The sequence below is a fragment of the Tetrao urogallus genome (assembly GCF_951394365.1).
Source record: "Tetrao urogallus genome assembly, chromosome: 3".
NCBI classification, from domain to species: domain Eukaryota; kingdom Metazoa; phylum Chordata; class Aves; order Galliformes; family Phasianidae; genus Tetrao; species Tetrao urogallus.
Genome location: NC_136815.1, coordinates 59,331,298 through 59,353,062, shown reverse-complemented (window position 1 = coordinate 59,353,062; position 21,765 = coordinate 59,331,298). Strand labels below are relative to the sequence as shown.

Below are 21,765 nucleotides of genomic sequence, written 5' to 3'. Positions count from 1 at the left end.
AGAGAAAACAATTTTAATATACAAACTATTTTGCCTGTTTCATACAAGAATAAAACAAATATGTCAAGTTCCACTTTTATAAGTAGACACACCTTTCAATGCCATGAAAGTTACAATGTAAAAGCAGCTTATTTAGCCTGTATAATTAACTTCCTGAAGAAGAATTCTGACGTTTCAGTAAAACTTCCTTGTATTCTTCTGGTGTCAGAAGTCCTTGAGTTATGCTCTTGCTCTCTTCAAATTTGGGTAGAACCACTGCAATGTATCCCTCAGTTGATGGCTAAAATGGAGGAATGATGTTAGCACTGAAGTAGTAAAATAAAGGCTAAGAATTAAAAAGCTTCTCACCTTTTCTTGCAGAAGCGCTGGATTGCTAAGAATGTTTTCATTCACTTCTATCAGTCGTCCTCGTATACAACTGCAAAAGTATTCAGACTCAGTAAAAGTGCACAGTATGTCAGGATGGGGGTGGGAGTGTAAAAATCCTTACCTGTAAATGGTATATTCTTCTCCATCTGATGAGGATATCCTGCAGAGCGGGGCAAGTTCTGTTAAAAACTGAGCTCCCTGCATGTGGAAAAAAATACATGTGTGTTTCTAATTATCCAGCTCTTCTTACAGTTTCATAAACATCAGCAATAACACAAGTTGGTGAATTACAGAACAAAGTAAGGAGAATAGCTACAGGTCATTAGGGGCTCCATATTTATACTTCCTTACAGGAGTAGATGAGAATCATAGAGTTGCTCAGGTTGGCAAAGACCTTAAAGAGCATCAAACAAGTCCAACCATGCTACCCTAACTCTAACAGCCCCCTGCTAAATCATGTCCCTGAGCACCACATCCAGTTTTTAAACACATCCAGGGATGGGGACTCAACCACCTCCCTGGGGAGCCTATTTCATTCAGTGCTTAACAACCCTTTCTTGTAAAGAAGTTTTTCGCGATATCCAACCTAAAATTACCCTGGTGCAACTTGAGGCCATTTCCCCTCATTCTGTCATCTGTCACAGACCAGAGGTCTGCAATTAAAAAAAGCCACCAAAACAATCTCCAAATCCTTGGCATTTTATGAAAACAAGTTTGTATCTATTAAGGAATACTGAAGTGTCTCTGTATACTCTACAAAATTGACTTAGCAGAGACTGTTAGCAGCAGTTGGAGCAACACTGGCACCCCTCAGTGCTTCAGAGCCTGTACCCTCCGGGCTGGGGGTCTCTCTCTCAAGTCTGAATACAATTACCTGCAGAGGGCTGAAAATAAAAAGGATGGGTCACTGTCAGGGGTCGATCTGGGAAGGAGGGAGAGTCCCAGGCAGTGAGAGAGAGACAGACAAGAACTAACCAAATCAGAAAGCCCCACACACGTACCCTTTTGGACTTCCCAGAGACTTTATTCTGAAGCCTGCTACAATTGGGACTGATTTGGTAATTAATGCTTGTAATTGTTCTCCCGTGCTGAAGAAGAGGGTGGGCTTCTGCCAACGTTATGACGCAGATTCTGCAACAGGAACGACAGTTACCGTACCGTAGCGGTGCAAAGCCGTACCCTGAGCGCTCGGAGCAGCTCCAGCGCTGTCTCTGCCCGTACCCGTAGCATTGTAAGTAGATAAATACCTACAATCGAGCTTCAGCTGCGGGCATCGGGCCCGGCGTCACCCCCACGCCCTCGCAGAGCGGCGGGGGCAGCGCGGCCGCAATACGAACCGTCGGCCCCGTGGCCGCCCCGGCCGCGCAACGCCGCCAGAGGGCGCCGGGCCCGGGGGAGCAACATCCCGCGCCCCGCCCGGCAACTCGCCTGTTGGAGTGCTGCAGCACGCAGAAGTCCTCGCACGGCCGCCCCTTCACGTCTGCGAGAGGCCACAAACACGGGTGAGGGTGACGCCCCGGCAAGCTCCATCCCGCCCGCCCGGCCGCGCCGCACCTGCCTTGTACCAGCGCGTGAAGTACCGCGCCGCGCCCCACGTCTCGGCCGCCGCCATGCTGCCGCTCGCACGGCGCACGCGCAGCCCCGCCCCGCGCCGGGAACGATTCCTGCCGTGAGGAGCGGCGCCCCGTGGTGGGTGCGCGGCGCCATCGCGCGTAATTAAAAGTGCGCTCCCAAAGTGGGGAAAAGCGTAAGAAAGAATTAACGGTGCGAGGGCACAGCTGCGGTGCTGCGTCCAGGACCTCAGCACGAGGAGGAGCTGCTGGAGCGGGTTCAGAGGAGGGCACGATTCTGTACAAGGAGCTGCAGCTACGGAGGGCGTGTTCAGGGCAGAGAAGGCTGGGGAAAGACATCATTACAGCCTTCTGCTACTTAAAGGGAGCTTATAAACAGGAGGGAAATAAACCATGAAGAAAGTCTGATAGGGACAGGAGGAGGGGTAAGGGCAGTAAAATAAAAGGGAGATTTGGATTAAATGTCAGAAAGAAATTAATTACTCAGAGTGCAGGGAGGTGCTGGCACAGCTGCCCAGAGAAGCTGTGGTGCCCCATCCCTGGAGGCGCTCAAAGCCAGGGTGGATAGGACCCTGAGCAGCCCTGCCCACGGCACAGGGATGGGTGGGCTTTGAGGGCCCTTCCAACCCCAACCCCTCTGAGGTCCCAAATAAACACAAAAAACAGCACTTTGTTCAGTGGTTTATTCCATCAAGCACGCAGCAATACAATGGCAGCTATAACAATTGTTTAATTGTACCAAGACCCCATTTCACGTACAAACAACTGCATGAAAACACAGTTTCTGCTTCTATTTGTGGCAAACAGAACAAACTAGTTTTCTACAAGAGTTGTAATTACACTTGACCCTGAATTCATGCAGCAGAAGAGCCACTTGGATTTACACCTTGTAGCCTTGAATGCTTTTTAAACAAAATTCATTATGCGCCTGCACAATATTCCCCATCAATACAGAACAGCCACACTGCTTGACCCAGGCAGGCCAAGAACTCAGGCAAGGACTGGCATATGCACAGTGGAATTCCTGCTGCAAGTAAGGACAGCACATGACTGATGTCACATATACAGACGAGCCAAAAGATTAAGAAGAATGTGGCACAATGCAAATTACTTAGAATCCACCCTTCCTTGCCCTGTTAGCCTAAGGCCAGCGCAGGCACTACATAAGGTGGATACAGCTGCGTTCAACACTCAGCTCTGTACCGTGGTTAAGAAGGACACACAAAAAAAGGTGCTCCCATTTATCAGCCACAGCAGGCAGGCACATTACCACAAGCTGCTCAGAAACATCAATGCATAAAAAGAAAAGGCAGCTTAGAGGCTCTGCTCTATCCCTCTATCAAAGCATAAGAACTTTCACTGCAAGTACCTTTAAGAAGTAGAAGCTTTGCTTCTGCTAAAGGCTGACAATGAAAATGTGGGCCAGCTTTGTCACCTCACTGCTACAAACAGCACATTTCAGACCATCTTTGGTCTGCTCACATAGTGTTTTGCAGTCACTGGTCGCACCCACCAGAAATGAATGTGCTGGAGCACCAAGCCAACCCAAGGGCTCACTGCCAGCTCATCATCTCACCCTCTTTCCCACACCTACTGCAGGCAGGTTTATTTTCCACACTGGTTTATTAGTAATGTATTTTGATCCACAGATATTTTCACGTCAGTTTCTCTCATTGCAAGCCAGCCAATTCACAGGAAGCACAGCCCGGAAGCTGTGGATTTATTGCTGTATAGTCACCAATCTAACCATCTAATAGGGGACACTCAGCAAAACGTCTGCTTCCTATCTCCCATCTACCACACAGACAAGAGAAGTCCTTCTGACTTCAGCAATTAAGGCTGTAGGCCAACAGAAACCGCAAGAATTCAAAGCAAACTGAGTCAGGAGCCACCCACATCTGAAATAGCTCACAACCAAGGAAGTGTGTATGTCCAATTTCTCTGATGGCTGAGGGTGCGCAGCAGAAGGCAAAAGACAACCATAGTGTCCAAATCCTACAGCGCCCACCAGGAGGCTCCAGTATTTATGCATGTAACAGAGCTGTGAGGGGCTCAGAGGGAAGGGGAAGAGAAGACTTGCCCAGTGTTCTGACTGGAAACACATCTTGCTCATGAGAAGCAATGCAGAAGCCAGAACTGGAGCACATCAGCTCTGCCCCAGGAAAAGCAAGACCTGCTTAGACGGCACAACCAAAGTCAGATACTGCAATTCTGCAATACTCAGAAGAAACTTCCAGAGGGAGAAGAGTGGCTATGTTCTAAGATCTGGATTGACTGGGACCACTCAGGTTAAAGGTCAGTGAAGAAGGCACCAACTGGTCAAGATATGGAAGCTTCAGTATTGACAGGGGGGTGTGAGGGGATGGGACTGTTCTTTCAGACTTGTTTGTTTTTCTGAAGAAGGTGGCAGTGATGTGCACATGCCAGCAACTGAACAGCTTACTAGGAGTCAAAGACAATGACATTCAAACACTTGGGGTAGCAAAGAAAAGAGAAAGATGAGCTGTGGGGCTGTAGGCACAGCTTTAGCTGTAAGCTTGGAAATGGTCCTAACTGTGTTAGGGCAAAACTGCCACAAGAATTAGATTGTTTGAAAGAAATTGGAGTTACTTTCTCTTCATAGCAAGTTCAAGTGAGCTAACAGTTTATAAGCAGGGAAGAAAGAGAAGCAACAGGTGGGATATGTGTAACTTTCCTAATTCAGTCTCCGGAACGTGAGAATAAGACTGCTGTGAGAACCAGCAAAAAGAGGAAGCAGAGAATGGCAGATCAAGGAGATGCTACAAAAAACATAGCAGATGGCTGTTGTACCACAGTATGGTTCCTCTGCACCACAAACTGCAGGACTCCTTCTGGCAGCCTCCTTCCGCTGTTTGCTCAGAGGTGAGCTTCTGAAGGAAGTACAGAGGGTTCACCAAAAGGCAGAACAAAGGAAAGAAAAAAAGAAAAAAGGTAAAGCACTTGATGAAGGGAAAGGATACACCTGTGTTTTGTCAGTATTCTTGTTAGAGATGAAACGAGCGCTCTAAAAGAGAAGCCTGTCCTTCTCTCCTAACAACTGCTCAGGTTCATAATGTGCAGATTTGTTGGAGTTGGACAAGACTCCAGCACACCTTAGTGCTCCCCTTAGGATGCATTATTCTTCCTTTGCCTCCTGACTTCAAAGGAAACAAGACAAATCCTGCTCCAAAGACTCTGGCCAAATGCTGACTACAGGAAGATTTAAGAAACAAGCATCTCCTTTGAGGCTGAGGTCCCTTCAGATCAGGCAATCTGGAGAATAACAAGCTCTGCTCACGCTGCTTTCAAAAGGAAAAAGTTGCAAGGGAATCATCAGCACAGTTCTCCCAACTTCTAGATACGTAACCTCTTGCAGGATAGGAAAAGTGAGCTTGATTTGCTCCTTTTTCTTCTGTTCCCAATTCAGATGTTGCAAATATTTTACTGAGAACACTAATTTTCCTTCTGTGATTTTCCACTGTTATGGCATGATTGATACCTGACCTTCATAAAAAAAGGCACAGAAATGAAGTTCAAGCCATAGCTTATTTCAGAGTTAAAAAAAATAAAGGGTAAGTATTCACCACACAAGTCTGAAAAAAATCTGTTCTCATTTAATCCTTCAGTATGAGCTCTGGCACTGGCATCAAAACCTTAACAGATCTATGCTGATTATTTTGGCTTGCTCAAGAAACATTGATAGAACAGTATTTCATCACTGTGGAAAGCAGTTTAAATAAATCTGCCCGCTTAACCTGAGTTAAGAATTGAAGGGAGGTTAAAAAAAAAAAAAAAAAAAAAAAAAGTAACAGCCCACTGCCTGCATACACTGTTTCTCATCCACTTAAAGAAAGAAACAACAAAAACCAAATCTTACAATTCATTCCAAACACCCATTTTTGATGCAACAGTTTTGGCTTTCATTTTAATGACAGACCACCATATGCCAGACTGCTTTAACTTGTCAGACACGGGATCATCAAATACTTCCTCTTCGTTCAAGCTTTTTACTCAGCTGAAGATTTGAAGCAGTGGTAAAGTTGAATCAGAGAAAAACTGTAATTGATTATTTCTGGTTTTAAGTAAGCGAGTTAAGATAGCGTACCTTACTATGTAAAAGTTGAGGAACACAATAATGTAATGCTCGCATTTCCTGCCAATTCTGCAACGTTGTAAATGCAGGATTCTGCTTGTCAAAACAAAAAAATAATCACACTCTGACAATTGGCCTTTCCATCTTTCCTTCCTACGGATACTTTCAGGGTGGTTGAGATACTAAGACCATAGCCGTAAGCTCAAACCACACACTCATGTACGTACGGGTTATTCTTCATACTCTGCTTCTGTAGACGCACTGTCAGAAAGCTTGCTTTTTGGATCTTCCAGCTTTAGCTGAAAGGATGCAACTGTTCTGCAAGCACAGGTTTACCTTATGTTATTATGCAGAACTAGATGAATTCAGCTCTCCCAGTCATCCCGTTTCCCAAACCAAATCAAGAAGGCTGAGCAAAGGACTACTAACACTACTCCCCATGATATCAAAAACTGTGATATAACCTCACCCTTTCAGGCAGCATAAATGAGATAGAACACCGCTTTAAAAGTCTCTTTAACGGCATTCAAGTATACTACAGCTACAGAAACATTTTACAATGTAATGGCCATACTGCTCTTGCCAGTTTGAGGATTCAGTGAAGAGCAACTCCTATCAGTGGGGAAGAAACAGGTGAAACATACTTGTCACAAACACTTCAATCAAACAATTTCACATGAAATCATTTGCAGTAGAAACCAACTGGAGTAGGAAACAGAATCCACAAGGAGAAGCACCACCAAGAGGATGGGGTGAGCTCATCTGCCACCCCCTGTAAACAAAGTGGACAGAGATCAGTTTCTACCAGTATAAATCCACGCTACGTACTGCATGTCTTTGTTGCTTTACACTGCTCACTGTGCTCTCTGTTCACTGGTTTTGATTGTGGTAGAATAAGAACCACTGACATTTTATTTCTTTATACCAACAAAAACATGAAGTAAAAAAAAAAAAAGCCACTGTTGCATATATTTACATACAGTAAATAAATTCACAAAAACACCTTGGCCCCCACCACAGGAGACACTGCATTAATAGATTTGGTACTCACTATGACTTACTGAGTTTGTCTTGTCATGGTACCGTATGCAACACTACATTCCGAGTGAAAATCCTTACAGTTCTCATTGCTATGGGAGAGAAAAGGGTTGGAGATTGAAAGACCCAAGGACAACAACAAGACACACCAATAGAAATACCTAGACTATACCAAGCGTACCCCTCCATTATGGAATAAAAACAACAACTACCAATTATAACTTAACACCAATCTTTAGCCTGGCAAAATTACAGGTTTATGCTGAATACAATTTTATGTTCAAACACCGAGATGAGCAGCATTATCCCAAAACCCAAGAGAATCCCAGCATTCTGTAACAGGAAGTATCCCCAGCGGCTACATCCATGATCACTAGCATCATTGTGGAGCATTTCAGGCACCTAAATAAACAAGAGAGTGTTAAATGCCTCCAAAATAAGCAGTCATTTAGAACAGTTCTTCAATGATGTGGCGCACGATGGCTGAGTCTTACTCCTCAAGACTTTTCTGTTGGCTGCATTAATACTAATTCATGAATCAGGTGTCACTCAACATGAGTAACATTATCTGTCTACTTTCATATAAGCTATTTACACACACAGAGTCGGTAGCGGTCTAATTACTGTTTTCATGATAATTATGCTGATGCTTTAATTATGCTTGGAGTAAATGGCTGGCTTATTTACCAACTGATTTCATCAAGCCACACCAAGCATTTTATTCTTAAAACGACACTTAATCTTCCATGAACATCCATTAAGCACTTTGTACTTCTGTACAAGCATAATTCTGAGAAACAGGAGAGATTTTAATACAATCCTGGCTTCACCAAAAGAAGCGCTAATGATTTGCTGCAAAATCCAAACCACGTTTGGTGGTGGAAAAAGCCAGCAAGACTACAAGTGGCACACCATCTGCTACACTCTACACCAACAGTCATCTAACTAAAAGCAATCTTGCACCTGGACATTTACCTGAGCACTTCTGAGTCCCTTCAAGCACCAAGAAAATGTTGAAGAAGAGAGGAGAATAATTTATGGCCAAAGTTTAATTGATATCAATTCTTACACTATGTTATGTGTAACGCAGGATACATAAACACAACCACTTACCATATCCACAAGTGCCACATACATGAATAAGCCAGCAGTAAGTGCAAATATCCACATGGAGACATTGTCTGCGTAATGACCAATGAGTATCCCAGTTGCCATTCCAAGGTAGGCCAACATTGCTGACAGGGCATTGTAAAGCACAGCTTGCTTGACGGTCATGCCAGCTTTTAGAAGCACGGCAAAATCTCCTACAGCAGCAGAAAACAGAAGTTTACACCCCCAGGAAGGTATTGCAGCGTGTCATATTTTCTCTTTCTTATAAGATGAAGTGATTAGGTTGTCATTTGCCTTACATTTTCCTTCAGAAAGTTAGAAAACAGTGGGAAAACAATTAAAATACACAAGAACAAGTGCAGCAAGTTCACAGCCTTACATTTTCATGATTTTTGAAGGGAAAAGCTTTTAGTGTAGTTTGCCTTTCAACCAACGTACTGCTCTACCTGATATGTACGTGCACCCCAAGTCAGTTCCTAAAAAAAGCATTCCCACATATTTGATTAAATCAATGTTACCAAGATAATTCCTTTTATTTTGTAACTTTTCTTAGTATTTTAACTGTAGCTTTCTTAAATTTAGGAAGTCTTGACTAGTTTTTAAGTGACCCTTAAAGCCTTAATTTTGTTTAAAAGACTCATCAGTTACCAGCCAGAAAGATCTTCCATCATTCAGAGTAGAAATCTGTCCTAAGATCAGTATAATGTATCTAAACAAAAGGGACTAAAATAATGCAAGCTTACTACTTGGGAAAAAAAATAAATTGGTTCTAATTTAAAAAAAAAGAAAAAAAAAGTAACCTCTCTCCAGTTAAAATAATTAAAAGCAGTTGCAGTTTCCAAAGTGGAGTTGAGAAGTTTGTTACAACAGCTTTTCCTACAAAATGATACAATTAAGATTAACTGGTGTAACATTATGAACATTGCTTAGCATTAAGAACAAGAAGATCTAATTTATTCCCCAGTTAACATCAGCTAGCCCAATTTGTTTCATTCCATGTTCTCTGGTAAACAAGGTATTCACAGTAAGTTTTCTGCATTGGCCGAAATAGCAGGATTTAAATTTTAGAAAGATTTCTTGCCTGAAAGCAAACAACATTTGACTCCAAAGCACTGGATGTATAACATGAACTTATTTTGTATGCTTGTATTAATGACACCTTGTATGTGTAGTTAATACAAGTTGTGTAATTCCTACAGAATTTATATTGAGATGAACAAGATAATTTCTTCCCTGCCATAAAACCACAAATGTTCTCCAGAGAAAGTAATTTATTTCTACAACATGATTGTACAGACAGCCAGATGTATCATTTAATAAATAGTTTGATATATACATGCTGGTTAACAAGCTCCATTAAATTAATTGAGCAGTCCACTTTCTAGAGGATTAAACCAGTTTAAGAAGTATAAGCAAACTGTTCTTTCCTCATTCTGTACACCAGGTAAGACCACGGTGACCAAGAAAGAACTATCAGTTACATGTTCAAAATGCTTCAACAACTGGAAAGGAGATCATAGAATCACCGAGGTTGGAAAAGACCTCCAAGATCACCCAAGTCCAACCATCCACCTATCACCAAATCATCATTTCCTCACTAAACCACATCCCTCAGTACAACATCTAAATATTTCTTGAACACCTCTGGGGTTGGTGACTCCACCACCTCCCTGGGCAGCCCTTGCCAGCATCTGACCACTCTTCCTGAGAAGAAATTTTTCTTAACATCCAACCTGAATCTCCCTTGGTGCAATGTGGGGCCATTCCCCCTTGTCCAATCGATAGTAACAGAAGAGGCCAACCCCCACCTCGCCACAACCTCCTTTCAGAGAACTGTAGATAGTGCTAAGGTCTCCCCTGAGCTGCTTCTTCTCCAGAGCTCAACCAAAAAGTCAAGTTCTGCTCTCAGGAGCAGGGCATAACAGCAAGCTTATGGGCATTCCTATAAGCAATTGTGGTCATGAATTTTGATCACTTAGACTTAGACTTAAAAAAGAAAGCATTTTAGAATATTTTAAGTAGGTCTAATTTAAGTGAGGAACTACCTTAGTGGAAAAAGCAGCACATACTACACAGAAAGGATTCTGACTTCTGTAATTTCAATAGCACATGAGAATAAAATTAAACAGATGTGACAAAAGCAAATGCTAACATGCACTCTTCTGCCATTCACTATCCGTGCTATGAAGAATAAAATACAAACTATGCAGAACAATTTGTAAAATTCTACAAGAGAATTAAACATGGTAGCAGAGACGTTTAGATTTTTTAAAGGAATATTAATGCAGTTCATAAACATTATTTTAAATAAAAGTATCATTGAGTAAACAGTCTGATACGGCTGAACTATCAAAAAACTGTACTGTAAAACAGAATAAAATAACCTACAATTCCCCAGAGCGCACTTGCGAGTACCTAGGTGGCTGCAGCATACTGAAATATTGGGGTCTTACCTAGCTCATGAGGTAATTCATGGCAAAACACAGCCACAGACGTGCTTAAACCACTTGATAAGCCTTCAGTAAAGGCTGCTCCTACAGAAAGACAGAAAAAAGACATTAGGTCATATTCAGTCATCAAATGCTGACATACTGTTGCAGCTTCTTATTAAGTTAGGACAAAATTATTCTCACTCAAACCTTCTTATGTTTCAGCAAGCATTCAGAAGTGTCACTGAAGTTTTTAAGATTGATAACATGTCACCCCAAAGCAACATAATGCCCTCTAATCCTCTAAAGCAAACCAAATTTCACTGATTTCTGAAATAAGCGCAATACCATGCTGCAAAGAGGAGTCATTTGTAGCTGCTTGCACGCAGGGGATCCAGGAGTAGGGCTGGCAGAGGGATGGCTACAACAGCTGTGAGAGCACAGGAAAGAAGCCCATCTCTCCACCAGTACTCCAGCAGCTTCCACCCAGGCAAAAAACTGTCACACTTCCGGCAAGAGTTGCCAGGAAAATGAGTTCTGCTCTGCCCAAATATTCACCCAACACTTCAGATGGTCAGATTAGGGCCAGCACAACTGGAAGAAAACTTTTCAGCGGCAGGCAATTCCCTCTCACATAGGGTAGATGCCTGAGGCAGACCTGCCAACCAGAGCTATTGCATAAGGAAGCCCACTGCTTGCAGTCCTCCTCAACTGCAAGCATGGTGGCATGGAGACCACCAAAGCTCAGTTGATCTAGCATAGAAATACTGCCTAAAGCAGATAGCTCAAGGTGGATGTGCATACTGCCCAAAGGCTTACAAGATGATCAGAAGCCTACAGCACATGGTCTAAAAGCTTGAGGAAGCTGCGCATACTTAAATTCCACTTCTTTCACTAGAATAAACAGCAGCCCACAGCCACCTTCAGTGCAAATACAAAAGCAGGAGCCTAGCTCTTCAAAGCAGTGAGAGATAACGAGTCACAGAGGCTGCAAATTACAACCAGGAGCTTTGGGCTACACATAAATAAAACCTTCATTATTAAGAGAGAGGTGCAACAGCAGACAAGGCTGGCCACAGAAGGGGAGAAACATCCATCCATGGAAGTTTCCAAGGGGTGGCTGTGCGGATCCATGACTGGCTCCACCGAGTGTTTCCAAGCACTGTGTTTCAAGTGACCTCCGAGGAGCATCCCATTTTATGGTTCTATTTTCCAAGTTCAATTCAGTGAGCTGCAGTGTGCAAGACTAAAGCTATTTTGATTTAAGACCTCAACAAGAGTATTTCACACAGCACTCCAAAACACTTAGTCATGGCAGTCTACACAGCAATTAACACATAAGTGACAAGTTACTGCTACTTGACTAGCTAAAGAGGCTATTAGTAAAAACTATCAATCTTCTCTACGCATCAATCTGTTTTCTTCTAAATACTGCTTTATAGTTTCTGAGTCAGATTTTGAAAGAGACAGAATAGCTACAGTTATCTCCTAAGACAAGAGACCTCCTCAGAATTAAATTGGGCTTCAATTCTTGAAGAGAGTAGATAAGGAAAGCAGAAAGTAATTACCTTCTCCCATGCCTGCATCCTCAATAATCTAGGAGTTCCTCTACATTACTGCCTTTATACAATGTTTTCAGTCTTATCACTTATTAGAAGGAAGTGAAAATACAAGAGTCCAGCTAAGTCACAAAAGGTAAACCTAATTTTGTGGCCACCAAGGCAAACCATACAAAAGCTGACTGTGTTACCGACCATCTAAGTAGTTGAGAAAGCTGTATAATGCACATACTGCACTCATACGTAACAACCAAACGAGAAGCTTAAGAACAGGAATATTTGTTTTTATTTTTCACTGACTACTAGTATTTTAACACATTTTCAGCTAACTGAATACTACACTAATGAATCTGATTGATGGTATTCCTCCCCAAGAAGTTTATTTAATAGCGTTATGGTATTTACAAATATATTTGACTCATCGCTTCTCTCAAAAAATAGAAGAAAAAAATATAGGTAAGATTAGTATGGAAACAAACAGCATTCTGCATGTTAGTTATTTAGTTGAAGCTATACAGAAAAGTTCAAATCACAGAGCATAATTTCATAAAGGTTAGTCAGTGCAAGTGTTCCATGATGGAAATCAAAGCACTTAAATCTCATTGCTATGTAATAATCACAAGAGATTTAGGGGAAAAAGTAACACAGAAGTTACCAATTCACAAATGACATGAAATGAACAAACTTCAGTTTAGCCAGAAAGCCCTTCACTTATCTTCACAGAAGATGTTTACATCTTCATATAAATAAGCAGAAATATTATATAAGTGGTATGGACAAAACATCAAGTAGGTGGTTTTCAAACTCATCCAGAACTTAAAAATAATAATAATCTCCACTTTCATTAGTCTGAACATGGCAGAACTTTTAAAGGCTACTGCTCTCGCTTGCTCAATAAGCTTTTATAAGCCTCTCATAGTTTTCTTTTCATAACTATTAAATCATAGTTCCTTTCTAAACCTCCCAAATGCTAAGAGATAATTGATTCTGCATGTAATTTGAATGCAAATCCTTCTTCTACCACACATTCAGAACTCATCTGCTAGAAAATTTACATTCCACACTTCAACTTTCATAAAGAAATAAAAATAAAAGATTAAATCACAGAAGGTCTCTTCTCACATTATTCTTTGAACTGACTGAACTTGAACAACTGCAAATACTGCTGTAAGAAAACAGTTACTATTGAGCTTTCTGCTTAAACAAGAATGGACTTGTCTATGCAGTAAAATTTACAGAAAGACTGTTCCTGCTGAACTGACTCTTCATTACTCTGTACAGGCTGGTAATGAATCCAATCCAATAGCTAAAACAAAACAAAACCACTACGTGGAATAGCATTAATTATTGAATTCAAGATCATGAAAGAACAGCATAAGAACTAAGGATGATTACTGATTTAACTTCCCTTTCTATAATTTAGTTCTACCATCAAATTTTTCCTTCTAGAAAGAAGGAGACACCAAGATCCAAGATCAAATCCAGGAGACCAAAACACAAACATTAATCTGTCCATTTGTCATACCAAAAAGGCCTTTCAGTTAAAGTTCTGCCAAAAAAGACTGAAGACTATAATGCATGAAGGGAAAGAAAGGAATCTAAACAAAAAGGAAAGTGTTTTCATTTTGTTTATAAGAATACTGTACCATCTTTAATATAATTAAACTTCGTTGAAATTAAAAAAAAAAAAACTAAGAGCAAGATTTTGAGTTGAGCAAGATCAGTATTTGAGAAAAACAAAATGCTTTTTAAACGTTTTCTCAAAAAGAAAGACTAAGCTTGTTTTGAATCTGTTCAGGACACTGAGTGCCTAAAGGAATGCACTTATTCTATACTTCTACAGTTAATGGAGACATTCTTGAAGCAGAGATCTGCATAAAGGCAGCATACATTGATGTTACTGATATCCTCTCCATGAGTTGCTCTTCTGACAGTTGGTAACCAGTGTCCTACTTAGACACTGCCAGAACATAAAAAGCACTACTCACCTTCCACAGACCTGTACAAGTATGAGGAAGAACTACCACAATATTGCAAAAAAGACACATGGCAGCAATGCCTGGCTACAGTCACACCTGACTGCTGTGTTCAAACCAACACTTACCAATTGCTAGGCCATCACTGAAATTGTGCAGCCCATCTCCCATTATCACCATCCACGCTAGAGTTGCTATGCCAGCATCCTTCAGTTCTTCACGTGAGTAGCGCTGGCTGTGACTGTGTGGATGATGGTTCTGATGATGATGGTGATGAAGAATGTGATGGTAGTCGTGGTGGTGATGACTCAGATGATCTGTCTGTCCAAGAGTATCGTGTAAGTGAGAATGACATTTGTTCCTACAGCCTCTGGATACATATTCGTTATCAGCCTCCTCTGGATGAGAATGAGCTATCATGACTTCTTCTTCTTCTTGCACCGCTGGCTGCTGAGAAATGAAGGGCGATGGATCTTGTGAGTCTGTCCCTAGATAGCCCTCAGACCCTGTTACAAAAACCCAGAGCATAATATTATATATTTTTAAAGTCATCCAGGAAGCAAAGATAAAATGAGCAAGTTGAATAATTGATAAAGAAAAAAAATAGCAAGTCTGAAAGTTGAAGTTGATAACCCAGTGTGCTGTACCAAATGCTTCCACAACCAAATTTTGTTTTAATCAGATTTGGGGGAAAATTCTTACGTCATAACAATAAAAAGCTTTTACTTTGTCTCCTAACACTAAAGCAGTCCCATACATTGTGGCCACAAATGTCTCCTAAAAAGTCAAAGAAGAAGAATAAAAAAAAAAACAACAACTTTTCATCTAAGACACAGTGCAATTTAAGTACAACAGCATAAGGCACTATGTTCAAATTTCATAGCGTGAAAGCTGTTAGCTCAATTGCCTCAGAACAAAGAAGACTGAAATGCATATGACATTAACTCATCTTTGGGCTAAGGATTAAGAACGCAAGAGAACAAGATTATGTCATGCAAAATTCTGGCAACCTCCCTGCATTCTGTACAGAAATAAATAATATACACAACTTGTTAAGCTTCAGCACCTGAAAATATACACACAAGAATATAAACACAATGTGAAGCGTCCTCATGTGAACATTAACAGCACACTAACATTGACTATTTTATCTGACAAACTCTCCAGTCTCGTTACGTTCCTTGCCTGCAGTTCTTTTCCTGCACTGCTGAGATCTCTTTCTTTAGACAGAAAATTACCTCCTGAAAAAACTGGAAGCTGCTCTTAACTACAAGAGCTTACAAATACCTAGTGAGGTGTGGCTTTGTTTGCAACATGATCTTCAAGACATCCGACCATTTGCAGATGAAGTACTTGAACATCTTGGATTATGGATTATCAACTTTAAGAATAAACATTCAAACCCCCAGAAAACTGGACTTAAGTATGCATGGTCTGTTATTTAGACTTCTGTATCCAACATCTAGCAGTCTAATAGAAGTGTAGAAGTCATTAGGTATGTCTACACATGCAATAGGCATAGCCAGTAGAGCTTCCCAGAATGACTTCAAAACACTCGTTTCTAAACTGAATCCACTACCTTCTTTAGAAAGGTTGGATAAGTTGGAAGGAGGTAGAGATCAACCTACAGTAAGAATCAAATGAATAAACTGCCATCAATCAGATACAGTACTTTTTTAAGCTGTGCTGTTGCACAAGAACAACTGTGCAGTGATGTTACTGAGACTTACGATCATCTGTATCTAACTTTTCTTCATTCGCTGAAAACTTCTTACTTTCTCCATCATCTTCATTTTTTTTCTTATTCCAAAAGAAAATACTGTAGTTATGAATATTTTACTTATTTTTCAGGATATACATGAGCAATATTATATTCACAACATTTATGCAGCCTGCACAGAAAGAGGACAACATGGAAGCCATATAAAGGAGGCAAAAGAGGAACATTAGAAACTCTTTTAAGTACAGTAAAAAGACAAAAGTTCCCCAGGCTCCAAAGGAGTGAAAAAATGAACATGAACAAGTAAATACCATGCACTTCTGTGAAAGGACTAAATAGAAGGGTTCATTTGATAAGTAAAAAACACAAAAATATGCCGAACAAGAACAACTCTGCTAGATCTGTAACATCAGTGTAATGCTTAATGCTGGCGTACTGAAGAAAAGCCAAACAAAAACCTTCATTCATGGCTTGTTAAAGTCAGTATCACAAAAGTTTATAATCAATAGCTATGTAGAAAGCCTTGTGCTTAGTTCAATAGGAAATCCATTCTCAGTGGCTGACATAGGGATGCAGAAAATACTAGCTTTGCTTGTAACTCTTCACATCATCTCCTTGTGAATACATTTAACTAAAGACGGTGGAAGTGATCCTGTCACTCAGTTGGTTTCACTTACTCCAGTATCAACCACACTGACAGAATCAGCTGGGATCCAAGTAAAAGAGCTTACAACTTCTACACCAAATCTGCTGTTCTAGCATTTACAACTCACTGGAATCAATCATTATTTACACTTTCCACATAAAACACAGCATAGTAATGTGAAGGCTGTGTTGCACTGTCATTTTGGGAGAGAGTAAAGAAACTTCCAAGATGGTATTTCCAAGCAAAATGCCATCTAAAGGTATCACCTTCTGTCACCCTCTACAGTGCAGACAGATGCTGAGCTGCCTAAGGAGCGACTGCTGCCCTTACCCATTTCGTGGAAGTGCTCCTTCAGCAGTAATGCAGTAACTGCACAAGGCCATCTTATTTCATTTAAATTTTAGATTTAAATGAACAATTTTAAGAATTAGACAATCCTATGATCTCCTTGAGAAGTCAGAAGGAAGTCAATAATGAACAATAACTTCCCAAATTTCTAACTTAAAACAAAGCTGTGTGCTTATTAAACAATTCACACATACTACCTGTCTGGTTAAGGAGATAGTTCTGAATTCTTCCCCGACATGACCACAAAAAAGAAAAAAAAGAGAAAAAGAAACCAAACCACTGTCTAGTTTGAAAGCATCAATGCCACCAAGAGAAATAGAACAGAGTGCTAATCTAGTCAGCAATTGCTACTTTATCCAATAACAATATACACAATCCTTCTGTTTCTATAGAAGCGTACTCAGAAGTCATCGTGCAACGCAACAAATTCAAATTAATTGTTTCTCTACCTTTTTCTTCTTGTCTTTAAACTGCTTTATTAAAGTGATCAAATGCTCCGCTAGAAACATAAAATACAAGCCTCCCAGCGCTGTAAGTCCCTTCCATGTAGAATCCAGGTAAGCACTCTCTTCCGTACTTTGAAAAACAAGATGCTTGAACAGTGGACCTCTGTTCTGTTCAAGCGGAGCCTTTTCGTGGTGATGGTGGTGGTTTCCATGAGACTAAAGGGAGAAGCAAGAGGGGAAGTCATTATATTCAGAAGAATTGACAACAAAAGAAACATACAAAGCTCTCTCTACATTCTCTTCCTCAAATCTTGAGTACAGATTTAGCACTTAGAATGGGATAAATGCTCAGGATACAACCTCAAGCAGTTACAAGGAAAATCTCTTGACAGAAACTACTGAGAACAGTCCTGGCTTTCATTCTCCCAGTGAAGTTACTTGCAGATATAATGCACACATGCATTACATTCATACACATACATTTAGATTTTCAGGGACATCACGTGGAAAGTTCAAGACTAAGAAATGAACAGAAAGAACTCACAGCTCTGAAACCTGCTGTTTAGTACATCTTACCTGGAAGCTGCGTCTAGAAATGTGATCAAGAGCTTCAAGAAATTTAGAAATGTTACAACCATATTCCAATTTTATTGTCTGTATTACCAATCAGTAATGGAACATTTCAAAGCCTATCAAGTAATGTTTTTTTAGGACTTTAGAAATGTTCAATTCTGATTTAAAAAAAAAAACAACATTACAATGGATAAAGCAATCAACATACATGTCTGACAACATGAAACAGTGGATTTTCTATTCCCCATCTGAAGAGCACAGTGAACTATTTCTGTTGCCTATAAGGTTCATGACAAACTGTGAGAGATTTGGCAGCACGCATGATTGAGAAAACAGGATACAGCTTGAGAGAAAGGGGTGTGAAGTTTTACGCTATAAGACTGACAGAAATAACACAAACAGCTCCAAACAGGAAGTTATTAGGAGAAAAAAGTATATATTTCTATTAAATAATCTATCTTACTAGCATATGTTAATTAATGAAACTACCACTAATAGATACAGCCAGCTGTCAATATGGCCCTCTTGAAATAACTAATGAATCAGCAATTAATACTTACATGTGGAAGGAGATGTAAGAAGGCATCTCCGCTTAAAGTCCCCACAGCCAATGCCACAAGAAAACTCAGAAGAAATTTGAAAAACACACGATTCATCAAAGGTACCAGTATAACCCCCAATAAAGAAAGGAAACTGATGACTGAGATGGATATAAAGCCACCAATCCAAGCTGTTAAAAGAAGAAAAAGAAAATGTAAACAACTGCTACACAAGATGTTGTTTGCTTAACTTTTTTTTTTTTAATCAAATACTCTTATCATCTGATTAGATATTAGCAAGCATTGGGCCATAAAGATTTATGCCCACATGTGATGAAAAGCCCTAAAAGAAAATCATCAGCTTCGAAAAACATTTTGGAGATTTATAACATCTATGGGTTTTGAGCAGGCTTTTATTTCTCATTACGAAAAATAACCTACCTATTTGCAGAGAATAACCTTTTGGAGGAGCTTCAGCTTTTTCGCTACTCGCGTGGACTATGCAGTATTTCCCATCAATCTGATTAATAAGAGCTGGGCAGAGATAGCTAAATTCTGTGGCAGACAACAGTACTTCAGTGCTTATTCCATGGGACTGCATCAGCTTTGATGCACTGGAGCACTGTGGGAAGACATTTCTTAAAGTTAGCCAGAATCAAAATACCGTACCTTAAAAAGACTGCATCTCCTATCTTAATTGAAATCAGTAGCAACTCCACATGACCGCAGCTACACGGACAGTAATTAAAAAGCAGTAACAAATCACTTCAGTAAGAACTACACCTTTATCCTCTCTTCTGGCCCAGAAGGCGAGCTGGGCAGCGCTGACAGGTGATGCGTTATTATCACACATTCTCAGCACAAGGAGAACAGATGGTTTGTTTTGAGATTAGAAAAAGCCTAACAGTTTTGACTCTGGGAATAATACAAAAAGCTCTTAAGCTTTGTTTTATGTCACTACTGTGAAAGACTTCTGCAGAGCACTACCACCACACACTTCCCTCAGCGAACAACTTTCCACTCCGTGACCTACAGGCTTCAGTACTCCCCTTGATTTCCACAGCAGCACTTCTGCTCTGATTGTGCAGAATGCAGCAATTACTCACAGATACAGCACCCACTAATCAAACGCTGCACATGCCTGCTCTGAACTAACTAGAATAACTACACAATTAACACTCCAGAGGAACACTTGCTTTTTAAAGCTCTTGGTGCAGAAAGATCGTGTAACAACTGTTTACAACAAAATGATTGACTTCATCAGCACTCTTTTTCACTACCTTAAAGTAACAGACATCATTTTGCAGAAAACTTTTCTTCTTCAGTTATTTCCAGATCAGGGCCCCATGCTATTTATTTCCTGGTCTTGTGCACCAAAGTACAAGCTCTATAGTCACAGTCACATGCACACATGGTTTTTGGCTGCCCTTGCACAGCAAGAAATTCATTTCAGGAAAACAGTATTTGAGTATTCACTCCATGGTGCCTTGGGTACTTGAAGTTCCCTTGCTGTTTTTGCATAAAGTAAAAGGGAGTTTTCCTATAGAGTGTTGCTAACTTGTATGTGCTTGCCTAAATAGAGCTCTTCAATGTCACTGCATATTTTAGAGTAAGTAAATAAGTATATAAAAATAAATGTATGTTTATATTTAATGTAAACATGCATTTCCTTCTAAGAAAAGAGTATCACATAAATGAGACAGTGTGTGTATTTTCTGAGCTTGTGAGCATAACATTTTTTCAAGCCAAAGAGTTATGATTCAAGAAAAGCTATTGTTCCACGTTTCTTCTATGAACACAGTTATACTATAAAGCCTGGACCCAGTTAAAATTAAGTTCCCAGTAAGCAAGCCATAACAATGCTCCTAATGGACCCAGAACACAACAGAGCATCTCACCTCTTGGGTATTTGTGTTTTTAAGTTTGGAATACAGGTAACTTCCTTTTTCCAATTCCTTCGGAGAAACATGAGATTCGTTTGACTTGATGTTTGCAAGCCAACTCGTGCTGCTTCCATTTGTGATATTAATGGAGTTAGATCCAGCCAGGCCTATCTGAGCCACAGACTTGCCGTCTGCAGGTTCCAAATTCTGCAGTTCAGAACTGCCGTCTGTGGGAGTAGTGTTGATCGACCCAGTGATTTCATTAACGGCATTCTTACTGTAAACAAAGTTGTGCTGATGGTCTGCAGTCTCTGCTTTATGAGGTTCCTTTGAATAATTGTTCCTGGGGTCTTTGTTAGCATCAGATTCGTGGTTCGGACAAACAGTCTTCTCAGAGTTTTTACTCAAGGAAATGTGGTTATGATGAAGGTGATGATCGTGGTCATGATCATGGTTGTGATCAATTTTAATTCTTTTCATTCTATCTATCCCTATGTTCTGTATCAGTTTTCTAAATCCTTCAATTGTCAGAGAGTTGTTTTCTCCATAACGATTAAAAAGTTCTTGAAGGTGATGCTTCTGTCTCAATCCTGCCAAGTCATCATTAATGCCAGCTGCCTTTTCTGGAAAAGTTCTCTCCAGTGTCTGCACAACAGTAGTTGTCTCCACTCCATGATGATAACTTTCACACAACAGTATGAAAAACGATACGAGGAACGTAACAGACACTGTACTCTCCATTGCAGTGCCCTATTAGGCATTAAATGGAAAAAAAAACCAACAACAATAAAAAAAGCTTCCAAGTTCGCATAAAACTGGCCTCTTAATCTGTAATATATTCCCAGAACTAGCAAAAAGGCCTTGCTCAAGTTACTAAAGTACCCAGAGAAAAGCCATACAGCCTTCCCAGCACACAGTGCTCTCCCAGCCGTGCAGCCTCACGCAGCACAGATGGAACTGTGCATCACAGCGACGTGCCCGGCCACAATCACTGCTCGGAGTGTAAACTCACCTCGGCTTAGCTCGGCCTGAGGCAGCTCTCTAACACGAAACAAACTGACAGCATCCTCACATCCGTGCCAACTGAGTTCCTGATGCGGCCAAACCCTGCATTGTTAACTTCTCACTGCTTTTGGCCGACCAAGGAGACAAGCACTCCGCATTCCCCGGCAGTTACTTCAGATGCTTCACACGCTGCTATCGCACATCTCCTCTGGCCAGGCAGGCGGACCACCGCCTCGCCACAAATCAGCCGGCGGGACCCCGCCCAGAGCCGCCGCCACGCGGCTGCCGGCCCCGCCCCGCCCCGCCGCGAAGAGAAGCGAGCGCACACCTACCCGATCGCCGCCCCGCAGCTCGGCCGCTGCGGGAGAAGGGAACCGGGAAGAAGCAGGAAGCCGCGGCGCCGGCTTGCTGTGAGCCGGCAGGCCGCCGCCAAGACCCGCACCCGCGGCCGCCCCTCAGC

General features: G+C 41.0%; 2 protein-coding genes across 3 annotated transcripts; both read right to left on the bottom strand.

Annotated features, from left to right (window-relative positions):
• Positions 1-145: 145 nt before the first annotated feature.
• On the bottom strand, positions 146-1,981 carry ABITRAM (actin binding transcription modulator; the record flags this gene model as incomplete). Of its 2 annotated transcripts, XM_079533973.1 has the most annotated exons (6): positions 146-280; positions 349-418; positions 491-567; positions 1,371-1,500; positions 1,798-1,849; positions 1,924-1,981. In XM_079533973.1, 6 exons carry the CDS (start codon positions 1,979-1,981, stop codon positions 146-148), a joined length of 522 nt encoding a protein of 173 aa, XP_079390099.1. The 2 variants fall into 2 exon arrangements, with proteins under 2 accessions (XP_079390099.1, XP_079390098.1); XM_079533972.1 differs by lacking the exon at positions 1,798-1,849 and having other exon boundaries at positions 1,371-1,549; positions 1,864-1,981.
• Positions 1,982-7,320: 5,339 nt separating this feature from the next.
• Positions 7,321-21,041, bottom strand: SLC39A6 (solute carrier family 39 member 6; the record flags this gene model as incomplete). The annotated part of the gene is made up of 9 exons (XM_079533999.1): positions 7,321-7,473; positions 8,185-8,375; positions 10,635-10,715; positions 14,274-14,651; positions 15,876-15,945; positions 17,309-17,521; positions 18,439-18,608; positions 18,859-19,039; positions 20,316-21,041. The coding sequence occupies 9 exons, from the start codon at positions 21,039-21,041 to the stop codon at positions 7,321-7,323; spliced, it is 2,163 nt and encodes a 720-aa protein (XP_079390125.1).
• Between the last annotated feature and the right edge of the window lie 724 nt (positions 21,042-21,765).